This window comes from Catharus ustulatus, chromosome 29, assembly GCF_009819885.2.
Source record: "Catharus ustulatus isolate bCatUst1 chromosome 29, bCatUst1.pri.v2, whole genome shotgun sequence".
NCBI classification, from domain to species: Eukaryota; Metazoa; Chordata; class Aves; order Passeriformes; family Turdidae; genus Catharus; species Catharus ustulatus.
Genome location: NC_046249.1, coordinates 5996351 through 6012084, shown reverse-complemented (window position 1 = coordinate 6012084; position 15734 = coordinate 5996351). Strand labels below are relative to the sequence as shown.

At 51.4% G+C, this 15734-nt stretch overlaps 2 protein-coding genes across 2 annotated transcripts; one reads left to right on the top strand and one right to left on the bottom strand.

The window, feature by feature from the left end:
* Window positions 1–4116: 4116 nt before the first annotated feature.
* POLE4 (DNA polymerase epsilon 4, accessory subunit) lies at window positions 4117–6420 on the bottom strand. The gene is made up of 4 exons (XM_033082342.1): window positions 6137–6420; window positions 5250–5334; window positions 4882–4923; window positions 4117–4561 (listed from the first exon to the last, which is right to left on the bottom strand). The coding sequence occupies exons 1-4, from the start codon at window positions 6347–6349 to the stop codon at window positions 4548–4550; spliced, it is 354 nt and encodes a 117-aa protein (XP_032938233.1). The 5' UTR covers window positions 6350–6420; the 3' UTR covers window positions 4117–4547.
* Window positions 5341–14947, top strand: PRAM1 (PML-RARA regulated adaptor molecule 1). Its single transcript, XM_033082339.1, has 11 exons — window positions 5341–6068; window positions 7229–7678; window positions 9302–9986; window positions 11413–11485; window positions 11886–11998; window positions 12295–12349; window positions 12629–12722; window positions 13000–13162; window positions 13710–13743; window positions 14292–14326; window positions 14761–14947. The coding sequence occupies exons 2-11, from the start codon at window positions 7676–7678 to the stop codon at window positions 14763–14765; spliced, it is 1260 nt and encodes a 419-aa protein (XP_032938230.1). The 5' UTR covers window positions 5341–6068; window positions 7229–7675; the 3' UTR covers window positions 14766–14947.
* The last annotated feature ends 787 nt before the right edge of the window (window positions 14948–15734 follow it).

Genomic DNA, 15734 nt, shown 5'->3' with positions numbered 1-15734 from the left:
CAGCTGAAGACACTGTTAACCCATGTTCTCCCAGCTCTGCTGCCATACAAGCTGTGATTTTTATTTTTAGGTAAATATTTTACATATATCTCTCGATGATTTTTGAGCATTCTTGGGAACCCAAAGAGGTTGCAGCTGACTAAAAGATGGTGAATGTTGTCCTGATTATCAAGAACAAGAAGGAGGATCCAAAAAATTACAGGCCTGTCAGTGTCATTTCAATTCTTGATAAAGTTATGGACATTATTCTGGGAGGTGTTGAAAAACACCTGGAAGACAATACAGTCACTGGTCACAGCTAGCACAGCTTCCTACGAGGAAAGTCCTGCTTGTCATACCTTTTATGACAAGGTGACCCACCTGGTTGTCCCAGGAAATCCAGTTGATGTAATCTTTTTGGATTTCAGTAAAGGTTTCAATACTGTCACTCCCAGGATCCTTATGGACAAATTATCCATCCCACAGCTGGATAAACACATCATGGGATGGGTAAGCAACAGGCACAAACAGTGCCTAGAGTGACTGTGCCTTGAGTGACATCAGGCTGGCACTAGTCAGCAGTGCAGTTCTGCAGGGCTCCATCCTTGGCCCTGTGCTCCTCAAGATAAATGTCTTGGATGCAGGCCTGGAGGGGACACTGAGCATGTTTACAGATGATACAAAACTGGGAGGAGCTGCTGACTCCCTCAAAGGCAGGGAAGCACTGCAGAGAGACCTCAGTAAATCAGAGGGCTGAATCATCACCAACCATATAAAGTTCAACAAGGGCAAGTGCTGGACCCTGCATCTGGGACAGCCCTGGATGCAGGGACAGGCTGGGAATGAGAGGCTGGAGAGCAGCACTGTGGGAAGGGACCTGGGGGTCCTGGTCGGTGCAAGTTGGATCTGAGTCACTGCTGGCAGCCCAAAGGGCCACCGTGTCCTGGGGGGCACCAGAACCAGGGAGGGATTGTCCCACTCTGCTCTGCACTGGGGCAGCCTCACCTCCAGTGCTGGGGGCACCTTGGGCACCACAAGGTCAGAAGGACCCAAAGCTGTTGCAGAGTGCCCAAAGGAGAGCAACAAAGACAGTGAAGGGCTTGAGGGGAAGCCATTTGAGGAGCAGCTGAGAGCACTTGGTCTGTTCAACCTGGAAGAGACTGAAGAGAGACCTCATTGCAGTTATATGATCCTTGTGAGAGGAAGAGGAGGGGCAGACACTGATCTCTCCCCTGTGGTGATAGTGACAGGACCTGAGGGAGTGGGCTGAAATCATGTCAGGGAGGTTGAAGGCTGGCTATTAAAAAATGGTTCTTTGCCTGCATGGTGGTCAGGCACTGCAACAGGCTCCCCAGGGAATGGTCACAGCACCAAACCTGCCAGAGCTCAAGGCACATTTGGACAATGCTCTAGGGCACATGATGTGACTTGGGGATAGCTCTGTGCAGGGCAGGGAGTTGGACTTGATGATGTTTGTGGTCCCCTCCAACTCAGCCTGTTCTGTGACTCTGTGATTATATTTTCATCATTATTTATTCTTCTAAAGTTATTGTCCCTGAAGCTGACAAGGTATCACTGCTTTTAACAGCTTTTAATTTGGATATGGTAATTTTATCATTCCTAACAAATGAAGCTGGTGTCTGGGAAACACTAAAGGTTAAATTTGTACAAGTGCTGCTCTCATGCACTGAAAAATCCAAAGAAACCTCAAAATGTGAAGCTGTTGTGTCCTTACAGCCACTGCAAAGGGGAACTGGGCCCACAGGCTGCTCCTAAAGGTCACAGACGTTTTTCTGGTGAACAAATGGAGCTCTATCTATTTCCTCTGCTTTCTCTACTTTTACTTGTAGCTTGTTGTCCTGCATTTACAACATCAATCCTGGGAAGCAAAAGTCTGCAGTCATCCTGAACTTATGCAGCAATAAACAGGGAATTCAAACAGAATCAATGCTGCAGCTCAGGTCCAGAGAACTGAGCTCCTTTGTGCTAAGGAACAGACACAGAGGTCAGGCTGTTCCTGTGCTACAAAAGATGTTGAAATGTTGGATTATCTGGGCAACAAATCCCCAGAAAATTTCTGTCCTTAATCCCCCAAGGGAAAAGTCACTTGGAAAACTTCAACATAAAAAAGCCAGCCAAGGGATTGGTAAGATGTGAGTGTGGAAGCATCAAGAATCTTGGTTTCTGGAGGGTGAAGGAGAGCTCAGAGGAGCTGTGGCTGTCCCATCCCTGGAAGTGTTCAAGGCCAGGCTGGACAGGGCTTGGAGTGACCTGGTCTAGTGGAAGGTGTGTGGTGGAACAAGATGAGCTTTAAGGTCCCTTCCAATCCAAACACCGTGATTCTGTGAACTCAACTGTGCCCAATGTGGAGGAAATGGCTCTGCCTCCTGCAGGAGCCCCCTCTGCAAACAGATTCCCTTCCTCCTCCACTCTGCCAACAGCTCGTGCACCTGCAGTCACAAACCACCAAGCCCAGCATTACCGCAGTTACAATTCGACATCTTTTCTGCCTGAGCTGGGATGAGGTACTGAGTGCCCAGCACAGCTCCAGCCACTCCCTGTCCTGAACTAAACGGCTGCAGCACAAAAGAGATTTTGTTACAGATGGACACGACTGGCTGGGTGGGCTGAATACCCTGTTACCCCAGGAAAATACTCTGGCACTGTTTATCTGCTCTCTTCTACTTCCACCTTACTGCAGAGCTGGGTAAAAGGAATCCTCCCACAGCACAAAGGAGGTCATGGGCACTTAACCCTCCCAGATTCCTGCACAGCAGCTTCCCCCGACACAAACCCACACCGCTTTCCAAGTGCAGACACTCCTCCGTGCTGCTCACTGTGGAAAGCACACACAAACCACAGCAACATCACATGTGAGCAGAGCCCACCACAACTTCACACCACATCCCTTCTGCTCTCCCACACCAGAAGCCAAAGCACTGGCAAGGACAAGGAAAAAGGAACTTACTGGCAAAGATGGGAGCCTGCAAGAGCCCTGCAAGGAAGACCACAACTCGTGGGTCCTGCATGCTGCACCCTGGGAAGCACAGCAATGTCTCCAGTACCTCTGACACTTATACCTGCCCTCCCTGACAGGTGAGGTGAACAGCTCCAAGCCAAACAGGTTCACATAGCCTGGCAAATGTCCCCTGACTGTGATCTGAACAAACACCTCGACAGCCTGGGAAGTGAGCATCTCTCCCACATGATCAGGATTGTGCTCCCAGCATCATCAGGCTTGGATCAGGCTCCCAGCAAATTTACAAGTGTTGAGAGCCACTGGACTTGCTGACAGCCTGGGGAAGTTCCCTTGGGGGTCTCTGTTCTTGCCACCACTTCCAAACTGATTTAAGTTTGTGATGACTGACTCTCAAATACCCTCATTTGTAAGAACATGCATCCTTCATCCTTCTTCACCCCATTCAATGGTTTTATCTAGGGACAACCCTGTCCTGTCCCCTCCCACACCAAATGGAGTCAGAGCTGGCACTTTGACAACGCTGGCAACACAGTAGGACATGTCTCAGCAGTGATGGCAGCATGTCCCTCACAGCCACACAGTTCTGCTGTTAACTCCACACAGGAAAGCACTAGTTAAAGCAGGAAGGCTCTGGTCACCAGAGTCCTGGGAGCAGCAGAGGCAGCGCTGGTGCCTGTGTGCTGGCAGGGGCTCTCAGACACGGCTGATGGCAGCGGTGCTCCTGATCACAGGATCACCACAGAACTCAGGCTGTCTGCATCAACTCGTCCAGGCACAGGCCAGGGAACGGATCCAGTTCCCAGGGAAAACCATTTTGCCAAATTCAGGAGTGACAGCAAACAAGAGAGCAGTGATGGCAGCATGGACACTCCTCTGGCATTCAAATGAGGTTAGTGGGGTTGGGTTGGGTTTTTTTCCCTACAATTACAAGTGCAACAATCACAGACACTTAAGAGAAGCTGCACAGCCCTAGGAACAAGCTGAGTTCCTCAGGGTTCATCCCCATTTCCAGGAAGACAACTGGGTTTCTCTGGAATGGATGCCTTGAGAAAACAATAAGCAAAACCAAAATTCTAGAGAAGGCATCCTATCAAAACCACACCATTTACCCCCAGGCTACAAGAACCCCAGCCCACAGCAGAAATTAGCAGAGCTGCTTAACAAGAACAACAAGAACAATTTAATCGTGCTAAGAGACAAACATATCTAACAAAACCCACACTTCCATTAAAAAATTCCTCGTGCCTGGGCACCTGAGCCAAGCCACTCTCTGTTCACAGCTCTGTGGTGCTGCAGAGTACCCAGAGAGGCTGGGACTGCTACCAGGAGTAACTGCTGTGTAACCTGGCCAGAACAGAGAGCTGCACTGCAGCCACATGGGAAGGGACATACAAAACAGTTATTAAAAAATATGCATTTTAAATAAAGAATTTACAACAACGTCAACTTTATACAAAATATCATGGTTGCTATGTCTCAATTTCAGTGTCTCAATTCTAGGAATTATTTTTGAACTCTCAGCATCCTGTTTTCCATTTCACACCACCTCTGCAGTCTCTTTCTCCAGAGAACTCTGTTTCTGTCCAGCTCAGTCCAAAGTACCTGAAAATGAAACAACACATTATAGTCTCAGGAATCAGAAGTGCAGTTCTGTGAACAAATAAACCTTGTTTACAAGCTGGCAAAAGAAAGTGTAGTAACTTTAAAGTTTAACCAAACCACACGAGTAAAACCAAATCTAGCCAAAAAAACTACTGCACGTGTCTCAGGGTCTAGCTGAGCCATTCCAGTGCTCAGAGGGCCATTACAAGCCACACTAGGAATTACTGAGGATGTGGGAGCAGAGATCTTTGCAAATGATTCAGTTCTTTCTCTCCTAAGTAGGTGATTACACAAAATACTGAAATCAAGTAGAAACTGACCTTCCAAAAAAGCAAATTCATCAATAGCTTCAATGGCATTATCTGAAAAGCAAATTGAAAACAATTAAAATAGATAAACCAACTCCATATTTGCATCTGTTTCAAACTGCAGCACTTGAAATGCTGCATTAGTAATAATTTAATAATTTGAAATTACACCACAGCACAGTGACCAATTTCAAAGAGATTTACTTGTTTTGGATATGGTGTGTGAAATTATTACTGTAGTCTTTGATAGAAGTTTTTCTCTCCCATCTTCGGGGAAAGAAAGAATAAATCCATAATTATTTCAGCACCTCCAGACAGGTGGAAAAATCCCCCATTACAGCAACCCTTTGCTAAGGCCAGCACAGAACATGCTCCCATACCCAGGTCTTTTCTTTGCAGGGTTTTCCTTTTTCCTTGCTGGGCATACACGTAAGCATCTTTGGCTATGGTTTCAACAAACAGCTCCTGCAAGGCAAAACAGGACAGGTTCACATAGGACATGAGAATATCCTGAAGAAAAAGAAAGGTCCTACAAGGCTTCAGGATTAAACCTTAATCTTCATCCTAACATTACTCCTTCCCAGTAAACAGATCTGAAAATACCAAAGGAAATGGCTGGACAGTGATGCACAGGACAAGCAACGAGGGAGAAAGCTGGGAATGTGGGTTCCTCTAAACCCACGTTCTCTGGGAGACCTGCCCCACACCTTTCTGAAAGGAGAAAGGTGTCCTGTGCTCAAGAGATGAATCATGAAATCCTTCAGGTGGAGAAATACCTCTAAGATCATTGTGTCCAACCATCAACCCAGCACCTCCTCCCCGTTCATTACCATCCCATGTTTCCAAATACTTTTTTGAACAGTTCCAGGGACGGTGACTGCCCCGGGCAGCCTGTGCCAGATAACTCTCTCCATGAAGGAATTTTCCCAATGTCCTAAACCTTCCCTGGTGCAGCCTGCGGCTGTTTCCTCCTGTCCTGTGCCTTCTTGCTTGGGAGAAGCGACCGACCCCTACCTGGCTGTCCCCTCCTGTCAGGGAGTTGTGCAGAGCCAGAAGGCCCCTCCGAGCCTCCTTTTCTCCAGGCTGAGCCTCCCAGCTCCCTCAGCTGCTCCTGCTGCTCCAGCCCCTCCCCAGCTCGGCCCGGCCGCAGCCGCCCCGCGGGTCTGCCCCGCCCGGGACAGAAGGAAAAAACCTCCGGGGTAAGACCGAGTAGCATTCCCGCATCTCGCAGCGCTCCGGCCCCCAGGACTCCTGGGCCGCCCCTCACCGTGGCCCGCGCCAGCACGAACACGGCCTCCTGGCTGGCCAGGGTGACGTCCGGGTCCGCCTTCACCAGCGCCTTCACCCGCGCCAGCGGCAGCCGGGCCAGCCGGGCCGGACTCGGGCCCTGCGGCCCCGCGCCCGCAGCCTCCTCCCCGGGCGCCGCCGCCTCCGCGGGCCCCGGGCCCGGGCCCGGCACGGCCGCCGCAGCCGCAGCCATCCCGCCCGAGCGCTGCGCCTGCGCGGGGCCGGGCCGAGCTCGGCGGGGCCTCGGTGCATCCCCGAGCACGGCCCCTCCTCCGGGGCCTCTTCCCCTTCATCAGTCTGCAAACGTGGTCCCTGATCCTCCCCTTCATCGTGACCCCTAACGCGCCCCCACACCCCATCCCTGTCCTCCTTAAAGATGGCCTTCCGTGCCTCCTTGCCACCCCCGTGTCCCAGCACGGCTCTCGGGCCTCCCTCTCCCCACAGACACGGACGTGCCCTCCCCGTGGCAGCGGCAGGAGCAGTGGGTCAGGTGGGAGGTGGCTGTCACTGCTGTCCCAAAGTCAGCTCCCCGTGGCTCTAGTGTGGGACCTCCCAGCACCCCTTCTCCATCCCATCCCATCCCATCCCATCTCCAGCTGGTGGGATCAACCCCTCCAGTGTCCCCCCTTGGGCACCCACCACCTTCCACAGAACCTCCAGAACCACCTCCCTTGGCCAACAAGTGCCTGCCCCAGCTTTCCCCATGTCCTCAAACTTTGTCTTACCCTTAAACCATCTGCAGGCAGGAGCCACCTCGGGTGCTGCTGCTGGGACACTTTCCCAAAGGGCTGCAGGGACACACCAATCCTGGAACAGGGACACCAGCAGCAACCAGCAGGCCAGAGCACCCCTGCCAGGGCTTGACTCAACCTCTCAGACCATTCCTGCCTCAGAGGCAGTGAACAGTGACGGCAGGACAGTTAGACACTGCCATGGCCTGACACAGCACCCTGCCATGCACAGCTTCCCCTTGCTTCCCAGAGGAATTAGGCTCTTCAGTGAAGCTCATGTCCCACGTTTTGGGTACTTCAGGAAGCCATAGCCCTCACCCAGATTTTCTGTACTCCTACAGAGCTCAGCTGTACACCCTCTGCACCTCCCTGCTCTGTGCAGCTTTGAGACCTGACCTGCAGAGGAATCCAGGGCCACCATCAGACAAAGACATTGCCTACCCACCTGGTCCCATACCCTCACATCCCACAGTCAGTTCCCAAAACTGGGGTTCTCCTCTGGAAATGACTCTTATGGCCAGCAGGACCTGGTGGACTGCAAGTGTCAAACAGCAGCAGAGCCAAACTAGTGGTATACCAAGAGCTGCTCCTCCTCCTCTTTCTCCTCCTCCTTGTGTGGTCTCACCATCAGGCAAAAGCAACTTCCTGGTGTTGCACACAGCTCCTCACCAGCCATTAGGAAAGAGCTGCTGGTCTCAAGGGAGGGGGCTCAGAGAGGCTTGTCCAGAATGCTTCGGGTGGTCTTTAGCAAGGAGGCAAGCACACAGGAAAGCATCCACTGAAGTAAGATGGTGAGTAAGAACCAGAACTGGGCTGTAGTGGACGTGGGGATGGGACATTGGGAGCGTAAGTTCTGGTTTGGAAGGGTTTTATGGATGTCCTTGTGAGGGGCTGGATCTGGCCAACACCCTCGCTCCTCCTGAAAGGCAAAGTCCTCCTGTACATTTGAGCTGGATGGAGCTTCAAAGGTCTCTGACCAGTTTCTGAGCTCAGAGGAAGGTTTGCTGGGTGAACTTAGGCTGAATATAAGCATCTGTGAAAGGAGGAGGCCACACTCCCACCGAATCCAAGAGAGCCCCCACCAGCACAAAATGGATTGGAAAACCTGGAATTGATCACAGTGATGGCAGTGCTGTACATCCAGGGGCTCTGAGCAAGTCCCAGCTCATGGAACAGGCCCAAAACTGATTGCTACAAACCACCAAATGATTCAGGTGTTAAAAATCCCAATGGCATGTTTGGGAATCTGGGAAACATTGCTTTTTTCACTAATTTGAGTGAAAGCGACACTACTGGTATACAGGAAATGACACATTCATGCTGCTTCAGCACTGCTATGCCAAGTGCTGCATTTGAGGGTTTACTAGAAAAACTGGGGTGTTTGCCTGGGGAACTTGCACTTTTGTGAGTCTGCATGTATACATTTGATCGGTTATGTCTAAAAACATTGCATCAGCTTCTCTCTGTATCAACCCTTCCCTTGTGAAAACAAAAACTATGCAATCAAAAACCCAAACTGAAGTCTAAGAAGGAGAAGAATCAAAGCGTACAGCTGCAGCTAAGCAGCCAGCTCTGGTGCAAAGGGACACTGTGGTCTGGAGACAAGGGCATGGGAGAAAGATGGGGAGGGTAAGGTGATCTCTCCCCTCTCACAAGGTCCATCTGAGAAGCTTAGGAAAAATGTAGCTCCATCCTGGAGCTTTGTGCCATACTTCCAACCTGGCAGTCTTCTTCCGACAGCCATTCACAGCCTCCTCCTGGCAGTTTTTCTCTGGAGGCTCTAGAAAAAGGTGAATTTTGGTCACTGAGAAAGCTAAAGGCTGTGCTGGAGCAGATGTTTCGTGATTCATGTGTGCACAGTGAGAACCACACAGGAAAGACACATGTCAGGGAAGTAGGGCAGTCTGCTGCCTCTTGGCCTTGTTTTTTCTGCACTCAGGGTTTGGTGGGATGAGTCTCTGCAGTGCCATCCCAGCTTTTCCTCCAGGGAGGGATCCAATGGCCCCTCCCCCACCAACTCATCATGGGAAACAGGACCAGGACAAGGCAGGTTGCTCCCATCTGAGCCCTGAGAAATCTCTGGATCTCAGATTCTGCCCTCAGGAACTTTGCTACTACCACCCAATCCCTCTGATTTGATGGCTCCTGGTAGTGGACAGAGGATAGATCAGAACAAAAGACTCCATGAAAGGTCTCCTGGATGCCCTCGTGGTGGGGTAACCTGGTCCCAGTTTGGTGCAGCCCCATGTTATTTTCTCAGGTATGTCTCAGGACCTTTTTGAGCAAAGACCTCGTTTGGTGGAGGTGACCTTGTGTGAGATCATGTTGAAGGAATACCACATTCTCTGGGGGCAGTTTTGACTCATTTTACTCCATGGTATTTTAACTGGAACTGTTTTTCTTAATGGTTGCAGATGCCTCTGGAGGGGAGAGATGCTGTAGTGAGACGCCTTCAGGCAAAGTTCCAACAGAACAGGAAGGAACCTCCAAAAGTGGGTGGCTGGCCAGAGAGTCACCCTGCAGCCTCTCAGGGACCAGAGCCAGGACAGACCCTTGCCATGGCCTCCAAGGGTGATCCTCCTCAGGAGCCCCCCTGGAGCAGGAGGGTGGTCTGCAGCAGGGCCTCTCCATCTCACAGTACAGGGCAGAGGTTGGGACAGCATTCACCTCATTCTGCCTACAAGACCCTGGTACAAACAGTGTGTCAGAAGAAGGGGACGGTTCAAGATACCAGCTTCCACCCAGCCCCTGCAAAGCCAGGAGGAGATGTGTTGAACAAGAAGGTGGAAGCCAGCTCTGATCTTCCCTGCAGGAAGCCAGCCCAGCAGACATGGCCACCTGCCAAAGACAAGGGGGCTCCATCGGTTGTTGCCAAAGGCGCAGCTGTTGCAGACCCCCTGCTCACTGTGGGAAGCTCCCAAAGGACAGAGCACCCTGCTCTGCCCCGAAGGAAGCCTTTGCTGCACATCAGGGCACTGGGAGTGAAGCCAGGCAAGCCCCAGCGACCTCCTGATGTGGATTTGGCAAAGTTCAGAGCAGCTGCACATCCTGGGACATCAATCTGTCCTGCCACAGAACCACCAAGGCGTGCTCAGCGGGGTACGGCCAGGCACATGAAAGCCCCTCAGGAATGGGTGCTGCTCATTCAAGAAGGAAAATCTCTGCAGTTAGAGCCTGCAGCTCTTGGGAGATGGAAATATTGGGAGGGCTGATGGAGAGGTGGGGGCTCGTATGACCAAAGGGGCTTGTATAGGCAATAGCATGAGGATGAGAATGAGAGAGAAGGAGGGCAGGTGAAGGAAAAAGTGCCCTGTCCCTGGCTGGGCACAGGTTTCCTGTCTCTGGGGTGTTTATAGGAAGTAAGGTTTGCGTAAGTAACATGAGAGATATTGCCAAACTGGGATGAGCCTGAGATAGTTGGGGACTGAAGCACATGGAGACCCAGGCTTGTTCAGCTGGCAGGAGAGGGAAGGGGAGATCTCACTGTCCAGAGCTACCTTACAGGGAGAAAATGGGGCCAGACTCTTCCCAGAGGTGCCCGGGGCAGGCCTGGAGGTGATGGGTATGAGCAGTAGGGGAGGCGCCAGTCAGACTTTGCCCTGCCACACTCCACGGTGGCCTTCCAGATGTAGGAAGTTGCTGTTCTGCTAATCCACACTCTAGATGATGAAAGTTGTTTCAAATACGATTTCTTGCTCAATTTCTCTAACCATGAGAGTAGGCTTTCCTTCCTTTCTTAAGAGAACTGAAAAATCGAGTTGGTCTCTATTATAATTAAGAGGTGTTATCAGGGCTGGTCATGCTGTTGTGCTGGGAGATTCTCACATGACTGGCTACAAGTATTTGTTTATCTCATGGGTCCTGAGGCAAGCTGCAACATCTAGAATTACACCTTGCCTTGATTTGATAATTTTTGTTAATTTTTAGGGCAATCTTATGATTTTTAGGACCAAGCATCTGATTGTGTATTACTTGGTACCATAAACCAGCAGAGGTTTGATGTTGTCTTTGTGTCCATTACCAAGCTGGAGACAAGGCTTGTGATACAAATAATGGCATGTTAGCAGGGGTGTGGTCATGCTGGCAATGGCAAAGGGAGCAGCAGTATGTTCTGGCTGGTGATGCTTCTGAGCATGTGGAGATATCCAGGACTTGCCCTGACTCTGGTACATATCTGAAATTTTGGGGTTTTCCACATTCATGATGCCTGTTTTGGCCTCTTTCCCTCTTCTTCCATCATTTGTCCAGGAAGAAAGTAACATTAGAAATATACAAATGGGAAAATACATAGTCAAGGTCCTCAGTGAGGAACCTGATGTGTACCAGTGTGCTGGAAGAAAATCCCTAGATGGGCTATGGATTGCTCTGTCTCCTAGCTCTATCAAGATGTGTAGTCAGCTTTATCTCCCCCACCTCCCCCTTCACTAAATCCAACCCAGAGTAGCTCTCACCTCAGGATGACTGATAGAGCTGAGGAGAAAATATGAAATAATCTGCTCCCTCCTGTTTCTGCTGTTTGTCACAGATCACCTTCAACCAGGCTGTGCTGCAGCAGTGCCTGCACAGTTCCCACTGCAGGATGCTCCAAGTGGCACAGGGTAAGGACTGAGGCAGCACTGCTATTCCAGGTGGCTTCCAGGCTGTGCCAAGCCAGTGGAAAGGGCACAAGTCATGACAGCCAGAGGATATGATATTTGAGTTTTCCTGCCTGCTGCTGGAGCCCAGGGTGTGCAAGCAGCTCCCACAGTGTGAAGCACAGCCATCCCCTGGGGCTGTGTTACCTCATTGTGGCCATTGCACCCCGCTGCCCGTGCACATCCTGCTGTGTGAGGAGCTGCTGGCACAGGGCACAGAGCTGCTGTCCAGTTCTGCCCCAGAGATAGGGCCAGTCCATGGCCAGCCCATCTGCTTGTTCCCCACCCTCCTCCTGGCAGTCCTGATTCTGCCCTCAGCCCCCAATGCCGTCATTGCAGCTAATGGTGCTGTGCCTCACTGCAGGGGTGAAGATGAGATATATGATGATGTTGAGCCTGTTGGGATGGCCAGGAAGAGCCCAGGCCTTCTGCTGCCTTCTGTGTCTCAGCTGCCAGTGTATCCCTGCTCCAGAGGAGGTGAGTAGAGGAGGGCTTGGATGCTGTTTGGGGTGAGACCTGCAGCTCTGGGAGCTGTGAGTGGGCCATGGGCAGCAGCAGGGCCTGTGCTAAGCCTGCTGCTTCCCCACACAGGAGGGAAATGGGCACACGAAAACTTGATCCCCCCACACTTGGAGGTAAACTCATTATTTGGTCCCCCCAGGAGGAGAAAGCTCTTGCTGCTCTTTGTATTCTTTGTATTCACCTGTTTTGGCAGGTGCTTACAGCTCATGGCAGCCTCATGGCAGCACCTCTCCTGGGGTTTGGTTTTACAGGTGGAAATGCTGGCCGAGCCTCTAACAGGGTTACCTTGCTGGCAGCTACACAGAGGTAACAGAGTTTTTTTGCTCTTTCTAAGGCTCCCAAAATGGCCAAGGCTCCCTGCTGCTCTGACAAAGCTGCTGCTTTAATGGTCTCTGCTGGGCTTGCAATAGCAAGGTCTGTGGTGAAGAGCACAAGCTGCAGGCTGTTATGTCTGGCCCTGAGAGTCCCCACAGCCCCAGAGCTGGCACAGGGGATTGCAGTGGGGAGCAGCCAGCAGGAGAAGGGGATGGGAGGGAGTAGAGCATGGAGTCAACTGAACCTTCCCATGGCTTTCAACGACTGCAGAGAATCCCAGGTCTCCCAGAAGATGAAGACCATGACACTCAAGGCGTGCAAGAAGGAAGAAAAGATGGACAGGGAGTTTCAGAAGAAGTTCAAGGTGAGCAGCTGTGAGTGATCACTTTTCCCTCTGAGCTCCTTCTCCCCTCCTAGGAAGGGTGCAGTGCAATGGCAGAAAGGAGCTGTGCTCCACAGGGACCAGTGATACCTAGATCACACCCTACCTTGTTCCCCGAGGTCACACCTGCCTCATTCCCCCAGGTCAGACCAGTTCCACAGACCATTTGGCCAGAGAGGAATCTGCTTTTTTTCAAGGAGGGAGAGCTGTCAGACCTGCCTGACTCAACTCCCCATGGGCACTGCTGTTTGTGTTTCAGTTTGAAGGCAGCATCCGTGTCCTCACTCAGATGATGGTTGATCCTGCAGCAACAGAGAAGAGGGGCGGAGCAAAGAACCTCCCACTGAGACGGGGAGAAATCCTTGATGTCATTCAGTTTACAAATCAGGAGCAAATCCTCTGCCGGAACAGCCAGAGGAGGTGTAAGTCTGGAGGGGGATGGGGTTTGCCCACAACAGGGAGCACAGCACAGTTTTGGGAAGAAGCTTCTTCTTGCAAACACCCCAGGACACCTCCTGACTGATCTCCTCCACCTGTCAGACAGATCTGACAGGTGCCCTGCTACCCTGAGGAGGTTCCCGTTTTTCTCTGCACAAATGTTCTGCTCTTCCTTCCACTCAGCAGTGGCATTTCTGCTGTGAGCTGGGCTTGTCTTTTCTCTCTGCTAAAAGCTTTTGCAGTCCTTGAAGCCTCCAGGTGGAATGGGCTGCAGATCCCTCAGGAAGAGAGGGAGGGATCAGGCTCTTCCCTGCCAGCTGCCATTCAGTCTGTCAGATCAGACCCAATTTAACCCCTAGTTTCCTCTGAAGGGTCCAGCTCAGCTGCCCAGAGCTGGATTCCTCCTTGTCCCACCTCTTTCTGAGAACATGAGTTGTTGCTAAACCCTGGGCAGGGGCAGGTGTTGGGTAATTCCTGCTCATGCCCTGGTTCCCAGCACAACCTGACATGTTTTTCTTCACTCTGTTGCAGATGGCTACGTGCCCCGGGCCGTGATGCTGCCTCTGTGAGTACTCTTTCCCAGCCCCTTCATTTCTACTCCATGAGCTGCAACAACTGCTCCATGAGTGGCCAGTACCAAACTAGCTCAGGCTAGTGACCATAAGCCTAACAGCAGCTGATTCCTGTGGGGTGGCATCTGCCATTTCTGGTGTCAGGAGAGGTTCTGTTACTGGGGCACTGGAAGCATTCCACAAGCTGTATCCTTCATGTGGACCTGCCCAGACACTGCTCAGATGCTGCTGCTGGCAAAGGATGAAGGTGCAGCCCCTCTGCATGGCCAGGTCTGCAGCTCCTGGCAGCCTGGGACGAGACCACCACCCTGAGAAGGGCCAGAGTCATCTTAACCCCACTCCAGATGGTCCCAGCCAAGCAGGGAGAGCACAGCACACTGGGAGGGGGAATCAGGGTGGCTGGTGGGCACCAGAGTCCACAGACAGGTCAGGAAGAGATGAGACAGATACAGCAGCAGGAGCTGGCCCTTGCCTTGGGGTTGGGACGTGGTGGGACATGGAAGACCACACTGGCCACAGCACTCCATCTTTGTCCTTGCAGGGACACTGACATCTATGATGACGTTGAGATTAATGGTAGGTGCACAGAACTGCTGCCATACCCCTTCACTGGTCAGTGACCACCACACGAGCACCAGGATTCCTTCCCCTCCTTCTGACTCTTCACTGATTTGCTGCCTTCCCTATCTCCCTTCCCTTTGTGTGATTCCTCTTCCTCTCCCTGAGGTATCCTTTACTTACTCACAGTTCCTTCAAAGTCTTCATGTTCCTCTGTTACCAATTATTTGGACTTCTCTGCACCCTGTTCTCAGCTTGCTCCCTCCACTTGCTGCGAGCCCCAGGGCCCTTTCAATGTCCTTTGAGGTGATCCCCCAGACAACTCAGATTTCCATTTCCCAAGCAGTTGCACTCTCCTGACATGCAAACTCCATCACTGGCTGGAAGCTGGCTCTGAAGATGGAGCTGAATAGAGACAACTGTATTTCAAGCACACACTTTAATTCTGGCAGGCTGAACCAACCACGCTAAGGCCAAAGGCACAAGACAACACCACAGAGACCTACCTCCCCAAGGGCTGGAACACAAACAGCACCAGACACCAGGCTCCTTTTATGACCTGCCAGAACAGTGGCATGGTTGCTCAGCACATGGGGCTGCACAGATCCTGTCCCACAGGGCAGGGGCCCCAGATCTTCAAGACACACATTCACTGTAACTCTGTTTTGTCTGTGTAAAATATACAATGGTTCAAGAGGGTTTAATGCCTTTTGTTGGTTTTTCTTTTTTCTTTTTCTTTTTTTTTTTGGGGGGTGGGAGAGAGGGGTAAAATCAGGCCCATAAAGGTTTCACTATTTTCCCATTCCTGGAGCATCTGCAGCCAGGCACCCACCTGCCCTTTCATTCTGCACCACACTCTGGCCCCAATGACACTCCTGGCCTGAACCAGAGGCAAACTATAGCGTTAAATGGGGCCGTGGTTGGAGACAGAGACATGGCTCTCTTGAGATTCATGTGACAAAAGCTTTTTTTTATTGTTTCTGAACCCTCCTTAAAAGAGGGTTTGAATTCCCTGGCTCATGGCAGTTAGTTGGTTGGCAGTTCAGACTGCCCATATCCCTGGCCAATGGTACATCTGCACTTAGGGTTCAATGACTTGTCAGGGACCCTTTGTATGTGCTCAAATCCATCCTATCAAAGCAAAGATCACCTAGGGACATGTTTACTTCTAGGCTGGTTGAGTTTGGGCAGCAGCTTTAGACTAGTTGCAATATGACAGCTGGACAGAGAAATACTCTAAAATATCATGAATTATGGACCAGGTGCTCCAGCAGCACCTCATGGCCTTGGGGCAGCTTCCCTGGAGAGCTGGCAGGAGGGCAGATATTTCTGTGGGGATATTCAGCATTATCTGTTGGCTCCTTGCGATGGTGTCTGCAGATGTTATGGGAAATTCTCTCATTCACTGGGAAAGTTTCCCTTTGCA

Coding starts and splice junctions, on each gene's coding strand:
- PRAM1 (XM_033082339.1), top strand. Junction 11,999..12,294: donor GTATCCCTGCTCCAGAGGAG/GTGAGTAGAGGA, acceptor TTGGTTTTACAG/GTGGAAATGCTGGCCGAGCC. Junction 12,723..12,999: donor AGTTTCAGAAGAAGTTCAAG/GTGAGCAGCTGT, acceptor TTTGTGTTTCAG/TTTGAAGGCAGCATCCGTGT.
- POLE4 (XM_033082342.1), bottom strand. CDS start 6,349: ATGGCTGCGGCTGCGGCGGCCGTGCCGGGCCCGGGCCCGGGGCCCGCG. Junction 5,335..6,136: donor TCGTGCTGGCGCGGGCCACG/GTGAGGGGCGGC, acceptor TTTGCCTTGCAG/GAGCTGTTTGTTGAAACCAT. Junction 4,924..5,249: donor CCTGCAAAGAAAAGACCTGG/GTATGGGAGCAT, acceptor TTTGCTTTTCAG/ATAATGCCATTGAAGCTATT.